Source organism: Tachysurus fulvidraco, chromosome 2 (genome assembly GCF_022655615.1).
Source record: "Tachysurus fulvidraco isolate hzauxx_2018 chromosome 2, HZAU_PFXX_2.0, whole genome shotgun sequence".
NCBI classification, from domain to species: Eukaryota; Metazoa; Chordata; class Actinopteri; order Siluriformes; family Bagridae; genus Tachysurus; species Tachysurus fulvidraco.
Window position 1 is genome coordinate 13,378,736 of NC_062519.1, and position 24,098 is coordinate 13,402,833.

The 24,098-nt window shown below is 36.9% G+C and overlaps 3 protein-coding genes and 1 long non-coding RNA gene across 6 annotated transcripts in view; 2 read left to right on the forward strand and 2 right to left on the reverse strand.

Annotated features, from left to right (window-relative positions):
- mapkapk2a (MAPK activated protein kinase 2a) overlaps positions 1-6,068 on the forward strand; it is a 29,478-nt gene extending 23,410 nt beyond the window's left edge. The window contains exons 3-10 of the mRNA XM_027144355.2: positions 2,509-2,573; positions 2,667-2,746; positions 2,842-2,968; positions 3,100-3,175; positions 3,305-3,429; positions 3,556-3,641; positions 3,739-3,819; positions 4,031-6,068. Coding sequence (XP_027000156.2) covers positions 2,509-2,573; positions 2,667-2,746; positions 2,842-2,968; positions 3,100-3,175; positions 3,305-3,429; positions 3,556-3,641; positions 3,739-3,819; positions 4,031-4,177 — 787 coding nt within the window. The 3' untranslated portion in view covers positions 4,178-6,068. The remainder of the gene's footprint in view (positions 1-2,508; positions 2,574-2,666; positions 2,747-2,841; positions 2,969-3,099; positions 3,176-3,304; positions 3,430-3,555; positions 3,642-3,738; positions 3,820-4,030) is intronic.
- Positions 6,069-9,401: 3,333 nt separating this feature from the next.
- il10 (interleukin 10) lies at positions 9,402-11,775 on the reverse strand. The gene is made up of 5 exons (XM_027144360.2): positions 11,608-11,775; positions 11,293-11,352; positions 10,938-11,099; positions 9,920-9,982; positions 9,402-9,823 (listed from the first exon to the last, which is right to left on the reverse strand). The coding sequence occupies exons 1-5, from the start codon at positions 11,773-11,775 to the stop codon at positions 9,728-9,730; spliced, it is 549 nt and encodes a 182-aa protein (XP_027000161.1). The 3' UTR covers positions 9,402-9,727.
- Positions 9,969-11,709, forward strand: LOC113641574. 2 transcript variants are annotated; one of them, XR_003440344.2, is made up of 3 exons: positions 9,969-10,659; positions 11,326-11,476; positions 11,568-11,709. It is a non-coding gene; the product is annotated as an uncharacterized LOC113641574 (long non-coding RNA). The 2 variants fall into 2 exon arrangements; XR_003440343.2 differs by having other exon boundaries at positions 9,971-10,644.
- Positions 11,776-21,015: 9,240 nt separating the features above from the next.
- Positions 21,016-23,832, reverse strand: il19l (interleukin 19 like). 2 transcript variants are annotated; one of them, XM_027144359.2, is made up of 6 exons: positions 23,785-23,832; positions 23,381-23,557; positions 22,945-23,007; positions 22,609-22,761; positions 22,236-22,310; positions 21,016-22,059 (listed from the first exon to the last, which is right to left on the reverse strand). In XM_027144359.2, exons 2-6 carry the CDS (start codon positions 23,534-23,536, stop codon positions 21,952-21,954), a joined length of 555 nt encoding a protein of 184 aa, XP_027000160.1. In that variant the 5' UTR covers positions 23,537-23,557; positions 23,785-23,832; the 3' UTR covers positions 21,016-21,951. The 2 variants fall into 2 exon arrangements, with proteins under 2 accessions (XP_027000160.1, XP_047661401.1); XM_047805445.1 differs by lacking the exon at positions 23,785-23,832 and having other exon boundaries at positions 23,381-23,778.
- Between the last annotated feature and the right edge of the window lie 266 nt (positions 23,833-24,098).

Consider the following 24,098-nt stretch of genomic DNA (forward strand, 5'->3'; position numbering starts at 1 on the left):
GTAGTCAGGAGCTACAATTATGTTAACATTGCTTTATATCACAGTTAAACTGCCAGACAAGGTGATATGGATCCAATTCTAGTCTATATCTATTATTCTATCATATCCCATAATCATGCCATTGTTGTTGTATTTAGGTCCAAATACTAAATTATGCTTAGACTGACTGTGTTTGATAGCTTTTTGACTCCAAAAATGATATTTGAAAATTGTAGGTAATGTCTATGAAATAAATCCTTGCTGATCAGGTGCAAGGTATTTGTTTTCCATATACAGAAACCGATTGACCATAACATTAATACCAACTGCCTCATAAAGGGCTTCACCTGTGTCCCCAAAAATCTCTGAACCATCAAGGCATGGGTTTCAATAGACCTCTGAGGTTTCTGGCGTCATTTTCAGCAAGTCCTGTAAGGTGTAACATGAGGCCTCCATGAATCGGGCTTTTTTTTTATTGGGTCCAGTGCTAACCACAGAAGCTTAATAGGATTGAACTCTAGGGACGTTGGGGAAGCCAAAGTAACACACACGAGAACCCAAGGTTTACCTACAGTTAATAACCTATGTATTTCTTATCATGACCCACACATTCTGCGTGCATACATACACGTGTATATAGTTAGTGTAAAGTGTAAGGTAACTGGAATGTTATTCACAAGAGCTTTTTCTTTCTCCTCTTCTTTGTATTGAAATATGGCTAAAAAGATTTCAGGCAATACTGAAAGTAGTGAAATGTGGTTTTTTCAGGGGGTTTTTTTGTGAGGTTTTTATTGTATCAGTATCCAGATACTATACATTCCTTCCGTTGTGTCGGCAAGATGATTTCATCTGAAACGGCCTGTTTCGTGTGATTCTGGCAGAGAAAACGAGACTTACCTTGGTTAGGTAAATGTGAGCAAGGATAAATGTTCACAGCAGAGTTTAGTTACTTTAAAGAAGTCAGTCTTTATTTTATTGCACTTGAGATAAATAGTTGTATAACCACAACAAATGACCTTTCGATAAATGTTTTTAACTAATAAATGCAATTCAATTTGTTTACTGGCTTTAAAAATCATGTGTTCATTTCTATCGCTGTTACTTCGTTAGTCATTTACAGGCATGTTGTGTCATCTATTTCTCTCTCTATCTCTGAATGAACTTAATGATGACCTCATTCATTTCTTTTTAACTGGCAGGCTTCCAAGAAGGTCAGCCCACCCAACCACCTCTAGGGCTTCACACTTTTGAGTGGTTTATGCATCTGAAAACCACAATGAATAAATATGGTGCACATAAAGTCACCCCATTGGAGTGTCTGATTTTATTTGCAGAGCTTAAATGGAAGTGAGGGTTTCTTGTCTGCCTTAAACAGTTCTTTGAAAGTGAAGGCTAAAGCAATGTTCAGCTTTACTATTTCCCCTTTAACAGGAAGAGGCATGTCTATGAAGTTGTAGGTCTTTACTAGTGTACCAGGTTGAGAACAGATTATTTAATGGTCTTAAAGGTACTGTGACCAGATTCTTATTAAAAAGCAAACAAACAAAAAAGTGTTTGCACCTGTCTGATAAAATTGCAATAACGTCACATGGACATCGTTATTGACCTCTTCTAGAAGACGAAGAATTTCTAAATCCACAAAATCTGTCATATAATCTGTTGAGCAGGCCCTGGTGTGTCTATTCAGTGGGACATGCCTAATATAAAGCTTTAAATATAAAATACAAACCACGAGTGATTGTAGTTCATCAAAATCATGATATTTTCAGTGATTTTATACCTGTCCTGTTTGATCACGCATACAATTATACTCCTGTATACAATCTAATAGAGGAAAAAAATATTTTGAATCAAAGAAACTGCAAAAGTTTATTTGAAAACGTCTCCTCAGCCATTCGCTGTTGGTTTGTAACTGTGTAATGTAAAGTAGTTGTAGAAAAGAAATTTAGCATTTTACATTTTTCCTGTAAAGTATCCTTATTTACTGGCTCCGGTATTATATAGTTATGTTTGGTTAAAAAAATTAATCTGATTATATTCATGAACACCGCAATACACTATTAAATGGGCATGTGGTTGTTTCAAACTCAGTTGAAAGTTTAACTTTATAAGCATGACCGTTTCCGTTCACATTCTCTCTTTTAATACTTATTATCCGGAGAATTAATTGGAATTTTGGCAGCAATTTGTGTAAAATTTTGTCTTTCTGATTTTTTACTTTCTTAATGAAAATGCATTATAACATAATTTACTGATGGAAGTTGTATATAGTTATAGTAATAATGATATGAAGAAGAAAAATACTGTGCTGTAACCCTGTAATCCCCAATCACCCAACACGGCACCAAAATCGCAGCAGCTCAATGATGCAGATTTGCTGAAAACAGCTTATGTGAAAAATCTTCCCAGCTAGAGCGCTGCTTTTATTGTGTGGTCAGTACAAAGCTGTTGCATAATGTGCAAATTGGAGCAAGCTGTTGTATAATGTGCAGTGTGTGTTGATATTTGTATGTTGCTGGTTTGTTGCAGTATGGACGGCGGGGAACTTTTCAGCCGGATTCAGGACCGAGGGGACCAGGCCTTCACAGAGAGGGGTATTGTTCCTTTTTTTTTTTTTATTTATTTTTAAAATTCCCCTTTAGTCCTAAAACATGGTTACTGATTTTGTTCCTCTTATTTCATTCCAGAGGCTTCAGATATCATGAAGAGTATTGGAGAAGCCATCCTGTTTCTGCATTCTATCAATATAGCTCACAGAGATGTCAAGGTATAAGCTTTAATCCTTCTAACCAGAAGTCCATCTGATCTTTCCTGATCAGTTTTATTCGAGTCTAGTTTATATTTCTTTCCTTGGTTTTTCAGCCAGAAAACCTCTTGTATACCTCAAAGCGACCGAACGCTGTCCTCAAGCTCACAGACTTTGGGTTTGCCAAAGAGACGACCACACTTAATTCCCTGGCCACGCCATGTTACACTCCCTATTACGTTGGTAAGGATCATGGTCTTCAAGCACAGTGTGCCCCCTCACCTCACCCTCACCCCTTTCTTTTCATTCGAGTTCATGTGTGGTACTTGTATCCTCTCATTTATAAATGTAACTGTTATGTTTTCATGTTATAGCCCCTGAAGTTCTTGGTCCAGAAAAGTATGACAAATCCTGTGATATGTGGTCTTTGGGTGTCATCATGTATATTCTGTAAGTGAATTAACCCCATACCCTGTCTTTCAAACACTTCCTTCGATATTCAATCAGTTCATAATTGGAGGACCTTTGTCAGGACCCACTTTGTCCATGTTAATGTTTTTGCGTCTTTGAATTTCTCAGGCTCTGTGGCTACCCTCCTTTCTATTCCAATCACGGCCTGGCCATATCACCTGGGATGAAGAGGAGGATCCGAATGGGACAGTACGAGTTTCCCAATCCTGAATGGTCCGAAGTCTCTGAAGAAGGTATGGTTTCACACATTATTCCCAAATGTTTGCTGTTGTTTCATGATGCCTTTTGTGTTTTCTTTTGTCCAAATATTACTTTCTTGTGTATTCATATATTTACTTATTTACTTACTTTAATTTAAGCCAAACAGCTCATTAAGAGGCTGCTAAAGACAGACCCTGCGATAAGGATGACCATATCAGAGTTTATGTTCCATCCCTGGATCAATGTAAGTACATTTGTATGCAAGTTACTGCAAATTTGTGCTATGTAATGGTTGGTCTGAATGAATTAACTTGTGTGGATATTTGCCTGTGTTCATGCAGCAATCAATGGCAGTGCCACAGACCCCTTTGCACACCAGCCGTGTACTAAAAGAGGAGAAAGATGTCTGGGAGGAAGTGAAGGTAATGACCCCCTAGGCACCATTTATCAACAGTACAGAACAGTTGTGCTTTTTGGAATTTAAAATGACTTTAATCAGCTCTGGTGTACTGAACAGATTAGTATTTACATATCATAGAATTATTTGATTGTTTTTATTATTTGTTTGAGAATCATCCGAACGCTGTTCTTAATTTTGTCTCGCTGACTTCCAACTCATTGTCTTCTCCGCAGGAGGAAATGACTAGTGCCTTGGCCACCATGAGAGTGGACTACGAGCAGATCAAAATCAAAACCATTGAGGACTCCTCCAATCCGCTGCTGATGAAGAGGAGAAAGAGAGCCAACATGGCCCCTGAAAATCAGACACCTAACAGCTGAGGAAAGTGTTGGTCACAAACTCATCCATATATGTGTAGGTTCAAAAAGGTTATAATAAGGAAGCAATAATTCATTTTAAGAAATGGTAATGCTATTGGGAATGGAAATTAAAACAGAGTCTAATCTCTTTTACTGATTATTTTTGTTCTTTTTAGTTTTCTACAGAATTCTTTTTATTACTCGGTCTTTGAATCTATTTAACCACTTTACGTCATGAGAAGGCTTTCGGAAATTGTAGTCAAAAATGGAAAGCCAAAGGGATGTTTTCCCAAAAGAGACGATGATTGTAGTTGCCTTTTCATATTACAATTAGTGTTTTCTCACGTGGCATTCTGGATTATTGGTGGAGAGACTACAGAAGTGAAGGAGTGGGGCTTTTTTTCTCCCCTCCCTCTTCAAATCAAAGCCATTGGTACATTTATCACACGCACACTTGTCACCGCTATTTGATTTCCTATTCATTTGTTTTGGATGTTTCGGATAAGGAACTCATGCCTTATGCACACTTTTTCTCACAAAGTGCGTCCACCCCCCACCCCCGTCCCCACTTCACTCCCCTTTCTCAGAAACACCCCTGCACTATATGTTTAAAAGGCTAATCTAAAAAAAAAAAAAAAAGGGTAACACTGACGTGCAGACAGACAAACTTGTTCTTGAAATGACTTGTCGAATGTAGACGGACGCTCTTCCTGACTGTGAAGCTCGGAACCCTTGTCACACTGCCTCTCATGATGCAGACGTTCAAAGGGTTCAGATTTCTACAGAGCTTCACATTTCGTTTTTAGTGGCCTGTGTTGCTGAGGTTATTCTACTGGTTTGACAGTTGGGTGTCTTTTGGCACCTAATTAAACAGACTCCGTTTACAAGGAGAAACCTCTCCAGCACGTTTTATACATCTTTTACCCAGTCCGTTCTCATTTTTATGCTTTAACTGCTCTGTTTGGGTGTTCTGCAGTTTGCCTTGTCTGTGCTATGCATATTATCCACCAGCTTCTTCTTCTTTTTTTTTTGTCAAATACCTTGGTCGGTGTATATGTTGAAAATGATCTGAGGTTATACTGTAGGTTTTACACTGTTGTTTTTTTTTTTGGCCCTCATCAGTAAAATGCACAACCCTGTTAGGAGCTGATTGGTATGATAAGGGAATGTCTCGTTGTGAATGGACACAATGGATGAAATGTTTTCTTTCCAGTGGCTATGCATTTGTTTGTATTGTCCATGGCAAGCAACTTAAGAATGAACTTGCTACGTAATAACATTTGTATAAATATCAGAGAACTGTTTCCTCTGACTTGAGTCGGCAAGTGTTACGCTGTTTTTTTTTTGTTTTTGTTTTTTTCTTTCATTTTCTTTTTATGTACCCTTTTCTGATAGGGATCAGGTTTTAACCACCCACTGCAGCATATGGTGGAAAAACATATCTTTATATGTACAGAATCATCCCAGCGAACCGGCATTGCTGTTTTCTGTAGCACTGATGGGCAGGAGGATGATTTATCCTTTTTGTTTATTATTATCATTTTTTTAATCCAAATTTTATATTTTAAAAATATGCATACAGGTTAATGTGTTAAAACTGTCGAGTGGAAGCAAAGGACCGCTAACTAATTCAAATCTGCCAGCTAATTCAAAGTATTCGTGCTTCCGTTCCCCCAGTGTGGAAACTGGAAGAAATTGTGTTTTGTTCCCCTTCCCCTTCTTATCTTTCTTGCTCTCTATTAGTAAGCCATTCTCACAATTCTTTTTTGTTCTCAGCAGTTTTTTTTTCTTCCCTCAAACATGATAAAGATTTCATCTAACTTTTGCAGCGCAGAAACCAAAATGTATTTTCAGTGTTGAGTTGCTGTACTCCAGTCTGCTTCAACTTTGGATTAAAACATATGAAAACAAATCTCTCTCTGTCATGTTTCAAAGCTTGGAATGTATTTTGTTCTAATTGTTTTCTTTCATTTTACCCATATTTCTCTGTGGTCTAGTTAGTTATCTTTTTAAATTATATATAGCAATCATGTTTTCTTCTTTTCATCATTCCACTTTGATTCATGTTGTTTAAGTGAGACACTGTTTACCAGTACCCCTTGCAGGTGGATGTCGGGCAATGACGTGGGTAACCTGCGGTAGATTTAGGTTACACTTAAGCTGAGGTGAGGTTTTCTGGGTTTGGCTTTTTTGCAACTCATCCTGAAATATTGGCAGTATGTCAAAGTGCATCAGAGTTAGATCTGAAATAAAGGAAGCTAATACCTCAGAAAACAAATGTGTTGAATATTCAGAAAGACTCCCATCCTGTAAAAATGACCAATATTTCTTGACTGATGTGTGATATATGACTGCAGTATCTGATAGCATGTCTTACATTACATTACGCTCTGGAAAACACTTCTGGACATTTCTTTAGAAGACAGGAAAAGGGGCTGGGAATGTCTTGAAAGGGAATGTCTTGGAAGAAAAATCGCACCTGTTTGTATCTGTTGTAAAATGAGCTTAAGCCTATAAGAACTAGTCTAAGCCATGGTATTGTCTTTTACTTAAAAAAAAAAAAAAAAAAAATGTGTCTCAAGACCTATCCTGCACCTTCCCAAAGCGTTCATGACTCATTTTTTTATTTTTATTTTTAAAGATGTAAATTATTACAAAAATTCCACCATGTCACCCCACCAAGGCAGCTCTTTCCTGTGAGGGGTTCCTCAAAAACTGCACCATTTTTAAATTTGGCCACATCTGCATTTTAGCTAATAAAAGTGCATCTTGTCTTAGAATTGTGCAGCAAAATCTGCGTTTTTAGGTTTCACGGAATCCCCACAGACATTTTACAATAGTTATTATTTCACTATTTAAAGTGTTTATGATGGTAATCTGTTTGTGTTAAAAGGCTGCCCAAAATTTCCACTGCCTGAACTTGTTTGTAGCATGTATGCGGTGAATGATGCATATGAAATTTCAATGAGTAACTGGCCATGCAAATCTAACCGTCTGCATTTCTTTTGTTTGGTGACTGTCATGTGTTCTATAATGAGGAAATGAAAGGAGCGTCATATTCATACTGGTCTATAGTGTTTATATATATTTTGCTGTGCATTATATTTACTAATAGATTTGATGTATATAAAAAAATATATATATATTTGTGTGATGATCAGAAGTATAGCAGACACCCACAGTGTTAAGTGTCACTGGTTGAGTTGACATCTTTCATGTTGATGGCCTGACTGGAAGGAAACAACACCTGCAACTTGTTTCTTTCCATAACAGGACAAAGTTACTTTCATTGTTGGTAAACATAGCCAGGTCCTCGTACGTCAGTACCAACAGGTAGGTTGCAAAGGAAGTGAGGATGGAGAACCTATGAAACGGAAAGTTGCACTTGCATTGCTGTCCTCTTATTTATATATATATATATATATGTGTGTGTGTGTGTGTGTGTGTGTGTGTGTATGTATTTTCTTTATATATATATATATATATATATATATATATATATATATATATATATATATATATATATGTGTGTGTGTGTATATATATATATATGTGTGTGTGTGTGTGTGTGTGTGTGTGTATATATATATATATATATGTGTGTGTGTGTGTGTGTGTGTGTGTGTGTATATATATATATATATATGTGTGTGTGTGTGTGTAAAAAAACACATCCATGTACATGTATACAGGACCTTATATGAGGCAGATGCTCCACTTGGTATATTGTAAGGAGTCTCCAGTATCAGCACTTTGTAAGTCACAGGTTAAGCTAGAAATTTTAGAGGGGCTGATGAGAGAATGTTTGATTACACACAGTTGCTATGATTATTAACGGGGACCTATTTGTTTCCATAACATTAGGCATAACTCCACATGAACCATAGTTTTGTGGTTAAAGAAAAACAAAAGGCGTGCTGTTATTCAATATTACATCTCCATATAGTCAGAAAGGCAACCATGCGAGATTCGAAGAACTGTACGGTTTTGTTTTACGACTTATTTTCCGTGAAAGTGCAGTTTTTTGGTTTCAGTGTGAATTGCAAACATTAAAATAGCAACCAATTGGCTCAGAGTAACACCTACACAAGGATAAAACAATTATCTGATTCTGTCTGTGATGCAGAAATCGAACATGATAAAGTACAAGATTAATAACTACCGGGCATGGAAAAAATAACTGCAGTCTTTAACGTGGCAAGCAATGTGCATAAAGAGATGCTTTCAGACACTGTATAGCTGGTTGGTTCTGTTTGAATACTGTTTGTTTATTTATGTTCTCTAACAAACTTGAAGCCTTTCACTGACAAAGGCATTCATATTGAGATCACATGATACTTTACTAGCACTCAAACTTAGATTCATCAAGTGCAAGCCAGCTGATACTACAAAATGTGGTATATACTTGTGCAAGCCTCTGTACATCTGCTTTGTCTTGTATGTGTGCCACAAAGGAAACTGGCAATGTTCTGATGAAAACCCTGGCACTATCTTGACTTCCGTCCCCAAAAGGGCTGAAAGGTAATATCCATGTGAGTTATAGTTAAGATTACCAACACAGAAACACAAATATAACGGCTCTTAGACTGTCCGATGACTTGTAAAGCTTGAAGGAGTGCAGACGAGCACTTCACTGTGTGGTTTAGTTTGTGCAAATAACACTGTTTTGTGCTGAGGGCTTTCGATTTCCACTGCTACAGCATCATTATTCAACATCTCTGAGCTTTACTCAGCACGGTCATAACCGAAACCTCTTTTTCTCAGTCTTGCTGACACAACCGCGAGTTGCATAGCAGTTCATGTTTTGCTTTCTGATACCGTGTGCGAAGTTAAGCATGCTGTGTGAATTTACTGTAAAGAGGTGACACTGTCGTTGCTGGAAATCGGCCTATTTAGGTCACTCCAGAGGTTAGAGTCATTCTTCACTTACTCCAGTCTCAACATATATTACTGTCATATGCCCAGATCCATGAGAGAGATTATTTTATATGCTGTCTGCTTTTTGGTTTCTTGTATTACAAGAGCTAGGTTAGTGTGCCTCTTACCCCTGACTGAACAAATAAAAAGAACTTTTTTTCAAAACTAAAACATATTAAGCAATAAGAAATTGGACTATATTTATTTTTATACTTTTATTAAATTTAAAATAGGAAACATTGAACAAAATGTACACCAAAGAACTTAAAAATAATAAAGCATAAACAACATTAAAAATAAATTAAAGGCTCTGAATAAGCAATTATACTTAATAAATATTAATCTTTTGACATTTTTTAAAACGGTTATTACAGTTCATTGCAAAAAGCAACTACGTTACAGAAAAGCTGTGGTCAATATGACTTAAACAGTATAATCTTACATCTTCTAGGATGGTAAACACACCGGGAAAGTTTCTAGTGCTGTACGAAAAAAAGGCAATTGATTTAGTGTGGTAGCACATCAGAAACAAAGTTTAAAAGTAGTAAAAAAATAAATAGTTTGGATATCCAGTGTAAATATTATATTCCAGTCTTGTTTCCACACTATTCAGATAGTCCCTTTGGCTTAGCAAGTGTCCTTATTTCCATCTGTTCAGTGTTTACTTTTATGTGACGCCACATAATTTTCAATGTAGTTGAACAACATGTCCAGCTCTCCCATGGCTTTGTACAGGCCTTTTCCTCCCATCTAAACACAAAGCACAAATTAGACATCACCTCAATTTGTCATGCAATACCTATCATGGTCATGCACCATGATGCATCACTTTGTATGAACACTTACTCGACTATATGAGTTCTTGATGCTGGAGATTTCAAAAGGTTTCTGGCATTTGAAGTAGATCCTCTGTAACAAAACAACATCTGTGTTAACTAGATATTATTGGCAGTTTATTTATTCACATCTAACAGACTTTTTATTTGTAATATTATACCAATAATTCAAAATATTATGAATATAATATACTGTATGCTTCTAACACCAAAAGTCAGATTAATAAGGGATTACAGGATTTGGTACCATAATATGAACCATATTAAATGAACTAAGAACAGATATATTAAGTAATTACACCGAAGCCACTAATATACAGCAGGACTGTGGTAGCTTAAGTATTGTTTTAGATTTGTCCATTATTAATAAGCATTAAAAAACATTTATTGTGATTTTTGGATTAAGTATGAATTCTAGGATTAGTTGACATTACACTAAAGTCACAATACTAAAAGTACTATATCATTTTTATATCTTGCTTATTAATGATCCTAGCTTTATAATCCATTTTATAGTAAATTTGTCTCTCTCTTTTTTTTTTTTGTTTTTTTTTTTTGCAGTAATCCCACAGTCACTGACGTACTGTATGAGTTCATTAGGATTAACCTGCAAGTGAACGTCCTTACAGCGCATGCGCAAAGAAAAACAAACAAACAGGTCTTAGTAACCCTGCGGTTTATAGAGGATTTCTGTATACTTGATACGACTTCTACATGGAATACAATAGCATCCAAGTAAAGTATAGTCTGGTATTTTTACAATCTTTTTCTTTTTTTAAAAAAAAATTCTAAACAATTACATAAAGCCCACTGTTATAACATGATCATTAATGCGGATATGTTTCTGTAGCTGACAAATCAAGAGGTCTTGTCTGTCTTGAGCCTTTCTAGTGTTTAACATGATTATTATTATGATTATTTTACATTATTATGACGTTAAAAGTCGTGCTCAGATGAACGCTTTTGCGCTCGCGCGCGCTTAAACAAAAAACAGACAAAAAACAAACAAAATCATTCGAGACACTTACACATTTAAACAGCTCCCTCTTAAGCTCTTGGAATAAGTTTCCGATGGTGTCGATGGGTGTTTTGAAGTGCTTTTTGTCCGCATGGCTGCTGATTGCACTGGGCAACACGGTCTCCAAGTAGAAATGCAGTATGTCGTTCATGACACTGCATCCGTAAAGGTTCTGCAAGCGAAACAAACACGTTGTTACTTTTCACCCTGCTCTGTTTTTTTGTGTCTTTCCCTGTCTTTGTCTGCACTTGTTGCGCACCTGAGTTTCGATATGATGCATGTAGTATTTTTACGCATAGAATAAATAAATCACTCTATTAACCAAGCATCAGTGCCGACTGTGTGTATTAGTGTCTGATACTCACATTAAAATGATTAAGGACTGTCCTGTTGAATAGTGCGGTGTCCAGGTCATCCTTGGATTCCTAAAAACAGACAGCAGAAGAACAATTTAATTCAGAGATGATTGCCATACTCTGGATCCACCTGATTGAAAGGCTCTTAAGATAGAAGCTGATTCTCTAACCTCTCTGATGGAGACTACATAAGGTAAGGTTTATACCTTTTTTTCCCTATTATACAATATATGCACTATTTTGCATTGCTCCATGTATAGCACTTTTCTTTCTTTTTGTACTAGGCAAAAAAAAACTGTTAAAGGTTCGCTGAAAGCTACTCACGTAGTAGTCTCGGATGACGGCGTATGAAGAACGAAGTGCTTTCAATCTGACTGGAAATCCCTCAATGAAGGAGCAGCAACTGTTTTGGCAGGTGATCTTTTTGCACTGAGCAGCCCTGAGCAGCTGAGCTGTCAGCAAAGAAAGCAGGAGGAACCTACAGAAGAGCATTCTCAAAGATCTCGTCACGCCGGTGTTAGCCCTTTCGTAAGCTTGTAGCTGAATCCTCGGGGGAGGAGAAGTGAAGAATAGCTCAGATGTGCCCCTGTTTTATAGACAAAAAATACTTCCCATTTGGAGGTGTGAGCAATTACTGGAACATTGATTGCTTATCCTTTATTTTTAGCTCATATCATTATTCATAGATGAGGCACATTGCATCATTGGAAATTCATTAATGAATTACAAACTCAGCTTGTTCTTTATTAACCTACAGGGGGTTCTAGATGTTATGTTACATTATTTTTAGATATCCTTTTATTTTGTAGATGCTACTTTAACATTATCATTATTATTATTATTATTATTATTATTAATTTATGGCTAATTTAAGGCTTTTTTGTCCTACTTAATTGCTGACCTTACATTATATTTATTATTCCTTAAGGCAGAATGGGCAACTGTTCAGAGTATGAAGCAGGTTATTAATTTACATAATTAAATAAATAATTGTATGGATAGAAACTTGTGTGGGCTATGGCTAAGCAAATTTGTAAAGCATTCTATTATTATAATTTCTCTTTGTACCAGTTTGCAAATCTGCCCTATTTCTCATGGGTGTGTACATTGTGAATGTGTTTATTTCACACATCTGGCCAATTTGATTTATTCTTTTAAATGCAGACAGTTTACAGAAAAGTGGTTTAGGGTGGAGTTTATATAAGTAAGCAGAATGAGTGTGAATGACAAGTTCCATTATCTTGATAAATCAGGCTAGCTAAATCTAGCAGCGCATGTGAGATGTGGTAACCCAACCCATGATGCATGCACCGTCTCAGATATGCTGAGGTGAGCAATTGTCTTTACCTTGAAGACGTTGGTTTTGTTTACTGTAAGTCACTACTGAGTGTATGAGACCTCATGTGTGTATGAATGAAAACTTTGATCCATTATATTTTTGTCTCTCTGGTTTATATCTTTGGAGGGGGCTTTAATGATTGCATGTATTTCCCTACAACAGAAGGTTACCTGGTTATCAAGAGAAGGCTAAAAGCATTAACCACTCAAATAACATTGGAGGAACCATTTTATTTTGTAAAGAGTATCCAGTGTTTTAATACTTTAAATTTTAGTAGTTTTCTCCTGTTCACACTTGATATTAGTGATAGCCTTTTGTCATCTTACAGTATAGCTCTCTCCCATATTGGTGTGCCACTTGGTGGGGCAAAAGTTTACACACCCATGATGCTTGTTGCAGCATCTTTAATGTCCACACAGGAACATCTGGGATTTCATTCCAGGTTCTATGTCTGAAGCTGGAGTCTTAACTGGGTGACATTTTGTTTAACATGACCAAAACTCAAATCTTTCTTCCTTGCTTCCTTAGAAGTTTTATCCTGAACAGGAATGTGGTTGAGGAATACACCCTAGATCAGTGTTGTCCAATCTTATCCGGAAACGGCTGTGGGTGCAGGTTTTCATTCCAACCAAGCAGAAACCACACCAGAATCTACTAAAAGCCAAACCTGCACCCACACCGGCCCTTTGTGGATAAGATTGGACACCGCTGCCCTAGATGGTTTGCCAGATATATATAGTATAGTATATTAGTATACTCAGTCCAACAACAACAAAAAAATACACATTCACGATTGCCAGTTTGTTTAGTGTATTTTAGAGAAGTGGTAGTTTATCATTCCCATCAATGCTAATTTCAATATCAGATATGTTTACAAGAATCATATCATTAGTTAGGTTACCTGAAGTAATGATGAATAAGTCAGCTTTTATGTTCTCCTGACTGAATCTGAGACTCCACAGAATGCTTCAGTGTAGATTCTGTCAAGACGATGGCGACAGATATTCCCATTTACACATAGACACTTATCATTGAATAATTTTGTTGTGACGAACATTGTGGCTTTATCATTTGTCACAGAGGAAAATAATAGTGTTTAAACCAGTTAAATTAACACCGAGTCTTTGCATTGATAAGAATCTAAAAAAGTGCCAAAGCATGATGAATATTTTTTGAACTGAATCAGCAAATTTACCCACGCATCACCTGGTGTTGTACACACACACTCACCCACATTTTCACAGTGCAAATCTTTATTTTCCATATTCTACTTTATTCTAATTAAAGCTGAAAACAATTTTCATCTCAAAAAGGTGTTTAGATCTTTGATCTTTGATGTCACTTTGGTTTGTGATGTCATTGTCTTTCAGTTACAACAATAATTAAGATCAGAAGTAATGTGAATAGCAACGAGATTCCAAAACAATGGTGACTTTATCTTTTGTTTTTTAAGTCTAAATGTTTTTAAGGCATCCGTGAATGTCGTTAAACATATTTTCAAGTGTTAATGAAAAGCACTTTTTGTCAGTCTTTAAAACGTGCTTTTTGAATGTCCATCGCTTTCTCTCTGAGATCCCATGTGATTGATGTGTTCGGCTTGTATCTGGTATATATTAATGTGGTAACATTTATGGTAGCTTTTTGATTCCATAGTAGATTAAAAGGTACATATTTAAAAATGTAATGTCTCTCTAAAACAGGTGACGTTAGCTGGTAGCTTCTCAGAAGCCAATTAAATTACAGAGAATTTTACTGTATACATTAGATTTCTTGAATGAACTTACAGTAACCTGGCTAATTATCAGGGATTGTCTCTCAAATTGAGCTTTGCAGTTGATGATATTTCTTTTCTGCCACAGATTTTGCATAAAACTATCGATTATTACTGGCTCAAGTTCTTGAGTGAAGTCGCAAATTTCCTGTTGAGCGCAGCCTGGTTTCTGTTAAGCAACAGTGAGTTTCGGCTTGGATGACCATTTTAGATCAGATGTACCTAACTTGATCAACTCAGTATCCTGTGTTTAGCTTTGTAATATTGGAAAGTCATGTACTTTTGTACTTTTCTCAGATATTTTAATATGACCCTTTACTCGAATACCTTAAGAGTTCAAAGTTCAGGTTTAAGTCAGGCGAATCAGGATTTGAAACAAGCGTCAGATCAGTTGTGATGGGAAAGTGTGAAAAGTAACACACACCCATACACACACACACACACACACACACACACACACACACACACACACACACACACACACACATAAAGGCTGATAGAGAATCATTTAAACAAAGTACTGTTGTAGGAAATGGAGAATATCACTACAGGAAGTGACTGATACATGAAATTGAAAGTATTATTTAAAAATATATAAAAGTGCTCCTTACTCTATTTGGTACAATAGCTAATTTTTTCCTTATTATGGAAATATTATTATCTATAGCCTATAATACTGGGAACACTGGGGATAAACAGGGAATCCCCCCCGTGAGATACTTCAGCCCATCATATGTCAACGTTAAACACACTCATTTTCACGACGTACTCATTTGCTTACCATTAATCTTTAGCTATTAGTCATGCTACTTGTCATTACTCAAACTCTGACTAACCGAATTCTAAATAACTATATGTATTTGTTTAACTTCATTTTCTATGCAGTTGCTCTTGGGGTGCTGAACATTTGCTAGTGACCAGAGTTTCATACCCCAGGAGCATCAACCTTTCTTGAGCTATTAAGCAGGTCACTTTGGATGAACTGTTTGACAAATATGTGAATGAAATTTCAGGCCCCATGATACATAAAGGACCTCCCATGTTTTTCTTTAGCTCTCTGGCTGTGCAGTATTTATTGGTTCTGCTAAAGCCTTTTTAGAGGAAATAATCTTTTCAAACAGTAACTCATACCATGTTGCTCTCTGTGGTGTCTTTTAGTTTCACAACTCTTTTTTTCTCTCTCACTATTTCAACCCTTTCCTCGCCAACATTTTTGGTGTTAAAGCCGCTACCGCCAGTGACGCAGATGATAATGCTCACACAAACGGATGTTTCGGCTTACATACAGCGCTGAAGCACATGACCCGGACAGAAAAAGAAAGAAAAAAAAGGGAAAAAAAAAAAAACATACGTTTTGCAATATGCAAACCGTGCATATATGTTTCTGTGATGTTTTTGCATGAATCTTGGTTTCCTGCCTGTAGGAGCCGGCGAACGGTGCGCCTCAAAGTTGTTGAATGTTTTGTGCCATGCAAGTTTTTTCAGAAGTCATGAGTTTAAACATGTAGTGTGCAATAAAAAATATGCACACCTTCCAACGTGTAAACTCTTCGTTTATGGTTTTAATGTACAACCCAACTGCGTCACGATTTTCTACAAACCACATCTCCTTACTCATTCGGTGTGGTTTGTAGAAAATCGTTACGTCCACACCGAATCATTCTTATGTTCAAGCGTGCTCGATGTGGTTTGTAGAAAATCGTTACGTCCACACCGAATCATTCTTATGTTCAAGCGTGCTCGATGTGGTTTGTAGAAAATCGTTACGTCCACACCGAATCATTCTTATGTTCAAGCGTGCTCGATGTGGTTTGTAGAAAATCGTTACGTCCACACCGAATCATTCTTATGTTCAAGCGTGCTCGATGTGGTTTGTAGAAAATCGTGACGTAACACTTTCAAACCTCTTTAACTCGCTCAAACCTTTCAAGGCTCTCAACGGACTTCCTTTAGCAAATGACGGATGTGTTGCATGTTACAAAACAGGGCAGTGGGGAACTCCGAGTGGACGAGCACTGAAGGGTGCTCTTGGGTGTAATGTACAGTAATACACTAGAGCAGAGTGACCCTGGTACATTTCAGTAGAAAAGTACAGTATCCGTTACTAGAGTGTGATATTAAGCAACATCATATCCTTTCTTTTGTCCTTCCACATGCAGTCATTAATTTTTTTTAGAGGAACTATAATATGAAAATTGTCATGAAAATTGTAAATGAATAGTTTTCCCAATTTCCTTTAGCTAGGTACTCAAGCAAAAAAAAATATTAATTGATCTCACGTCAACAATATTCAGACTAATAAATCTGTTTTGGTTTTTTTTTTTTGGTTTTTTTTCTTTGGCCATTCCTTGCAATTTTCCTTCTCACATAATTAATACTGGACAAATGTCACCACACATTTTATCTTTGTGTCCTGCTCTTTTTTAGGATGATTTTTCTAGCCAAAAATGATTTGAATTTTAGTCCATGACAATGCATCAAAATTCCATTCACCAAATGCAAATTCATTTGTGATAAAGTTACAGAGGTGATGGAATGAATCATATAGTCTTTGTAAGGTCAGCAAGATTCATCGATTTTTTTCTTTTTCTTTTTCTTTAGCTGCTTTTATCACTTGCGATTATTTTGTGCCTGTTCATCGGAATATCTCGCTTGAAAGTGTGAAATGTGAAAGAATGTCATTTAAGGTTTTTTTTAAAAGAAATGACTCAGAAACTGTTTCATTATTCAGGACTCTATTTTCACTGCAGTGGTTCCTGTGGAACATTTTTTTAATTTGTTCAATTGTTCGTTAAGCATGTTCCTTTTTTTCGCAAAAAAAATCCTTAAAAAAATCGTTCTTTTTAGTGCTTATATCTTGGTTATGTTTATCTGATGGTATGAAAGTAAAATATAAGTACAAATGACAACAGAAGAGTTTATCGTTAAAAGATCGTGCGTTTCGGTGTAACCGAGAGAATCCGCCCTAGAAAGCAAAATAATTGTCAATCAAAGCAAAAGTAGTGATATCACCGATTCCTGTGAAAGAGGCTAGAAAGCTCTTTCCTGTAAGTGTGTTCAGCTACCCGGTGATGTCATGCCACTGGGAGAGATACTCTCTTCATGGACGCTTGTGCTAGCCTTTACTTAGCACCCCTGTCTGCTTACATACAGGTGTGCCTTTAGCATGGGGCCTAACGAGTGGACAAATTCAACCATTGTCAAAGCAAGAGCATTAAAAGAATAAAACAACATCAAACATTCTAAAGTAAGAAAGATAGAAAGCAAGAAACTGCATACTCTTAACCCAAAAGTCTACTGTATGGCCAAAGGGATGTTGTAACCTGATCATCACAATCCTATGTGCTTCTTCAAAACCTCTTTGTGTGGAGGCTACAGTATAACATCCTCCACGCTCGTCCTAAGGCTTTCCATTAGATTCTGGAGTATATCTGTGTGGGGATTTGTGCCCTCTCTTTGGCATAAGAGCATTAGTGAGCTTTCAGATGACAGTTGATGTTCAGTTCATCGGGGCTCGTTGCAGGTTACTCGAGTTGTTCCTTGACACACCGTGTCTATATGGAGCTCGCTTTGTGCACTGTTGTCACACTGGAACAGGTTTACACCTGAGTTCTAGATATGGGAAATTTCAGTGTTAAAACATATAAGGACCTTGTACACTGTCGGTAATCTCATTATTTTTCTATAATAGCATGATCTATTGTAATTTATTCCTTAAATAAAAACTGTCACTATGCTGGAAACAGAAACTAGGGGTTTTACATCATTTGGCAGACATCCTTATCCAGAGCGACTTACATTATATCATTTTTTTTATACAGCTGAGCAATTGAGGGTTAAGGGCCTTACTCAGGGGCCCAACAGTGGCAGCTTGGTGGACCTGGGATTGAACTCGCAACCTTCCGAAGGTTTTCACACTGTGCTTAACTCTGGATTATTGCTTAAAACCCCTGAATGTTTAACACACTTGTAATTTAGTAATAAGTGGGATTAGTATTACTTTTGCAGTGTTACAGCAGTACCAAATGTGTACAGTGTGATACGATGCAGTGGCAGCTCAGGTGGTTAAAGCTCTGGCTTGTTGATTGGAAAGTCTGGCTTCAAGCCCCAGGGCTGCCATTATTGGGACCCTTATCAGGGCCCTTAACCCCCTCACAAAATCATCACTTGAACAGAGCATGCCTCATAACACATGTTATGTAAACAGAAAGTTTTTATATAAAGGGTTAATTTTTTCACTGATGCGAAAGCAATTGACAAGCTGTTATTTATCCAGCCATGGTTGTTGGTGTTGAAATGTGGGTTTATTATTATCCAGTGTGATTCTTAGTTCCTCCTAATTCTCCATTTTTTAGAAATTTCCCTTTAAAACTAAAGAGAAGATCCTAATAAGCATAAAATAATCTCAGAAGGTCAAAAAGTGTTAGGAGTAGTGAGGAGAACTTTTTACGAGTTTCTTCAGCAGAGGATAAAATGGTCGGAAGGTGAAGTGGAAGAAGAAATGTATTGTATACAATATTTAATAATAGTGAGTTAATAAAAGGATACAGATGAGATCATGTAGGGATTATTTTTGTGTCATAGAGATAACACAAGAGTTATGCTGGAGATGTTTACATTACATTTATTACATTTATAACATATAGATCTTCACGCATATCTACTATGAATAGGGTCACGAATGTAACCCCTACAAGCGTTCCATTTTTTTATTGGACAACCAATCACAGTCTTCAAAAGAACGAAGCCCCGCCTTCTCTCTAAGAGAAAAGTTTTTGTATTTTCTTTGCTCAGATTCGTTTGTTCTGAGATCAATCCTGAATTACTCATAAGCTTAATTAAATGATTAATTCTATTATTTATCATTTTTTAAGCTAAATTAGGAGCTCTCTGAGATTGTTATGAAGTGTGAGCAGAGTGAAACTTGTAATAATGTAACTGAGGATTCCCTTTACTCTGAGTTTTATCAATGACCCAGAGCTAAATATTTCAAGTGTGAAAAGCTCTAACGAGTGACTTCATAAGTCAGATAAATTCAGGTATGATTCTAAACTACCACGTGGACTTTTGAGTACAAGATTCATAGAGAGGCCTGTTTTTTTTCTTAACGATCTAGTTACTGAACTGTTGTGACTCTGTTCTGAATTGTCTTTCAAAGAACATTCAGTGCTTTCACTTCAGGAAAGTTCTGAATTGTCTTTCAAAGAACATTCAGTACTTTCACTTCAGGAAATGTTTTCACACCTTCAGCAAAATGAGTGAACATCCAGGCGATGAGCATGTACCATTCAGAGATATCCTATGTGTGAGAATGTACTAAAATCTCTTCAGAAATTCCCAAGCTTTCAAAGCTGTCCTGTGTCATATCCCATATGTGTTGCAAATACCACCATCTAATCTTTGTAATTGTAGATTACTAGTTATTTGCATATTATCAGCTATTCGGTGGAATTTTTAGAAAATGATTGGGGGAAAAACCACTCAACCCAGCACCTTACATATAGTTCTCCATTTTAAACTTTTCCTTAACTACAACATAATATAATAACACTCGTAGCTCCGGCCCATCATGCAGTCAGCCAATCATGTGGCAGCATCGCAATGCAGACATGCGTACATACAGTTTCGTTTGATGTTTATATCAAACATCAGACACCTTTATTGTGGAAAATGTGATCAAAGTGACTAACTGTGTCAAGGCAGTTGGTCTGAGTATTTCAGAAACTGCTGATCATGCTATTTTTTGCACAGAATGGAGAGTTTGTAGGCTTTACACAGAATGGTGCAAAAAAAAAAACCCCAAAAGGAACCAATCAGTCAGTGAGCGGCGGTTTTTGTGCATGGACAGACTTGTAAACTGTCCAGTTTTGCTGAAATTGTGTCGGCGTTTAACCCATCAGGAGTGGAACCTGGAATAGTCTTCTGCTCTTGCAGCCGATCTGCCTCAGTATTCACCTATGTGTGCATTCTGAGATGATGTACTTCTTTCTCAATTCCTGCAGAGAGTAGTTATTTTAGTTACTCTCTCCTTTCAGCTCAATGCACTCCGGCTCCAGGTGGCCCTCCAAGCCATGTCCGCCTGCAGAACTGCTGCTTCATGAAGTTGTACTTTTTTTTTTTTTTTTACACCATTCTGTGGAAACTCTAGACTCTGCCGCTGCGTGATAATCACAGATCAGCAGTTAAAAAAACAAAAACACAACAACCCTGTCTGGCTCTAAAATTAAACCATGCCACAATGAAACTTTTGGTTCCCCATACTGATGTTCGATGTGAATAAGATCATGTACAATAGTGAACAGTGAGTGCATTCGTTATTGCCTTGGTAACATTTTGTTTTACTGCCAATTGCAGTATTTTTAATTAAACCATGTAAATATATTTAAATGCAATTAGCCCTCTTTAATGAGTACTAAAACTCCTCTATGTATTTCCACCAGAGGTCAGTAGAGTCTCACTGGTTTCTGTGTCTCGATTCGTGTCCCTTGCTCTGGCTGCTTGCCTTTTTCTTTTTCTTTCTCTTGCACTTCTCTCACTCTTGGGGAAGGATCTCTAGATTTAAAGTAAGTAAATTTGGTGCACTAAGCTTACAGGTACGCTAAGAAACGGCATACACAAGGACTGAGGATGATAAACATTTATTTTCTCTTAAGTTACAACTGAACATGGTTTGAACATGATTCAAACAAACTGACCTGACAAAGGTCTACAGTTCAGCACAACTCTTCTGAGTCATGCGTGCAGATAAACATACATTCAAAGACCATAGGCATTATTGTTTTCAGAAATAACGCTGTCACGATGACAGCATAAAGCAACCATTAAATATTTCATACATTATACTTCCTGCCTTCAAGAGGGTCTACTGATTACACCCAACATGGTGCAGTTATTTGTCTGGACTGTAGATGATAATAATAAAAATGCTACCCAGTGAATCCCACTATGCGTTCCACCAAAAATGAATTCCATTAAAAAATTAAATTACAATTTCTACCAAAATGAAAATGATGAGATTAAATTATAAGATTAAAATAAAATTTCACGTACTGTAGCTTCTCTAAACAGATCAGCACCACATCGTGAAACGGACGGCGTAAAGATGCTAGTTTGAGTCATCATTATGATGTTGGCCTCAAAGGTCTACATTCTAGCACAACTCTTTCGAGTCATGCGTGCAGATAAACATAAATTCAAGGGCCATAGGCATTACTGTTTTCAGAAATAATGCTGTCACAATGACAGCATAAAGCAACCATTAAATATTTCATACATTATATTTTTTCAGGAGACGCCTTCAAGAGGGTCTACCGATTACATCCAACATGGTGCAGTTATTTGTCTGGACTGTAGGTAACAAAAATGCTACCCAGTGAATCCCACTATGCGTTCCACCAAAAATTAATTCATTTAAATGAATTCGTTTAAAAAATTAAATTAAATTACAATTTCTACCAAAATGAAAATGATGATACTAAAGTATACAATTAAATAAAAATTTCATGTAGCTCCTCTAAACAAATCAGCACCGCATCATGAAACTCATCGTGTAAAGCTCCTATTTTGAGTCATCATGATGGTGGTCTTTGTTGTGGAAGCTTTCAAGCCACACCAGAAGGTAATCCAGCTCTCCTATGGCCTTTACCGACGCAGCCGCCACCTCCAACTGTGTAAAAAAATAAGAATAGTGAGGAAAAAACATCACCTGTTCTGCCAAGGTGTCTGCATTAGGATGAGATCTTTTATGAAATTAAGTACATTTAACTATCCAAAGGAGCCATGAGGAAATGTTCGTTCTAAGAGTGAAGCTAAGACAAGCATTCAGAGACATGAGTTGTTTACCTTGTCATAGGATTCCTGAATGGCGTCAAACTTCAGGTTGGCTTCCTGACTGCACTGGCAGAGCATCTGAGCATGCTGTTGGGAAGTAAGAGATCACTATTAGCAAGCAGGACCAAGTGAATCTCTGCAACTGAGTCTCATCTGATTCACTGATATTGTCTAAAGCATTACAAAGCTAATACTAAAGAATTCAAAAACATGCATCACATAAACTTTACTATATCATTAACATGTTTGCAGAGTCTCTGTGTAGGTTGTTGCTATAGAAACCATGACTTATTTGAACACGCACATTAATATAAACTTGATTTGAATAATAGTCTTCAATAAAAAATAAGTAAAAATGAATTTGTAGGTGATCTACTGTACATACACAAGCTTTCAAGTCCTTGGTCATGCTGAGAAAAGAGTTGGCCAGAACGCTGGTGGTTCTCTGGTGAAGCGACTGGCTGCTCGTGTAGCCGCTGAACACCTTCTCGATGTAGAAGCGTAGGAGTTGCTTCAGAAAGCAGCAGCTATCTGCTGCCTGAAAAAGAAGCCCAGTCAGATCCACTCAGCCAAACAAATTTGTTGATCGTATGGTATAATAGCAATGGCTTGAAGGTCGGTTGTGTACTAACGACCACAAAGTTGTATTGTTTCATCATATGCTTGAAATACGTGCAAATGAGCAACAATTAATTTTTGGTAAAAATTTAGCAAGTCTCACCTGCAAGCTCTTCATCGTTTCCACCTTCAGCAAGCGCACACCTTTGTGGTTGTCTTGTGCAACCTGTCGACCAAATCAATAAATAAATACACGACACCAGGCTCGTTAAGCTATACCGCACAGGTATCTTGACAATACAAACTATGCTATAAACCCTTAAGACTTTTGAGGTCCAATTATCTAACCTAATAGACACTTTGATAGATAGAAGGCTTAATAAAATAAAAAACTTAATAACATGGTAACGTTTTCAGAACTGCTGTAATTACTCCAGTTAATGTGGGTTATATAACATTATTGTTCTGTAATCATGAATATCATGCCCTGGTTTGTCACCAATGATTCATTAACCTAATTATTCTAAAGAAGCGCTCTTTTTCTAGGTTACAACGTTGCTCTTTGTAAAAATGCCTCTAAGGAAAGAGAAACGGCTCACCATACTGTGGCGGATCTGCTGGAAGTGGTGCCTGAGCTCGTGAGTGTGAACCGTCAGTGTACAGGAGCCCAGATTGAGCTTGCGTCCCATGGCTGAGCCCAAGATGCCAGCAAGCAGGGCGCAAATGACCAGGATGCACGTTAGGGAGGTTTTCATCTTTGGACGTTACAGCCTAACCTGGAAAATGATACAGGTATTATTTTTGTGCCCATGATGATGTTTAAATCAAGTTCCCACAGCATGGGGGATGAAAAAACAGTGGCATCACATTTTAAATAGAGAATGTGCAGTTTTAGTATGTGGAGCATTGAACATGTTTTACTTAATATCATTATCATTGTTTCAACAAACTTAGAATCTCAGAAAGGTAATTGTATTAAAAGAAGAGTACCAGTTATTCTTACCTTGAGGTGACTGATGAGTGTTTCTTCTTAAGATGTGGATGTGTATGTGAGTGTGTGTGTCCATGCTGAGTCTTATATTAGGATGGAAACGGAATTTCTTCATTGCTCAGACTTAATTGATCAGAAAATCTTTACTGTAAGAGGAAGTGGATTGCAATTTTCTCAGAATAATGATCCACTGCATTGTAGTACACCCATGATAAATTTTTTAAATATTTGGCAGTTAATTTGATATTCGACTGCTGTTATATTTTATTTATATCTCCTACTAAATAATTCATTGTTTACCCAAATGGCAGTTACAAAAACCATTC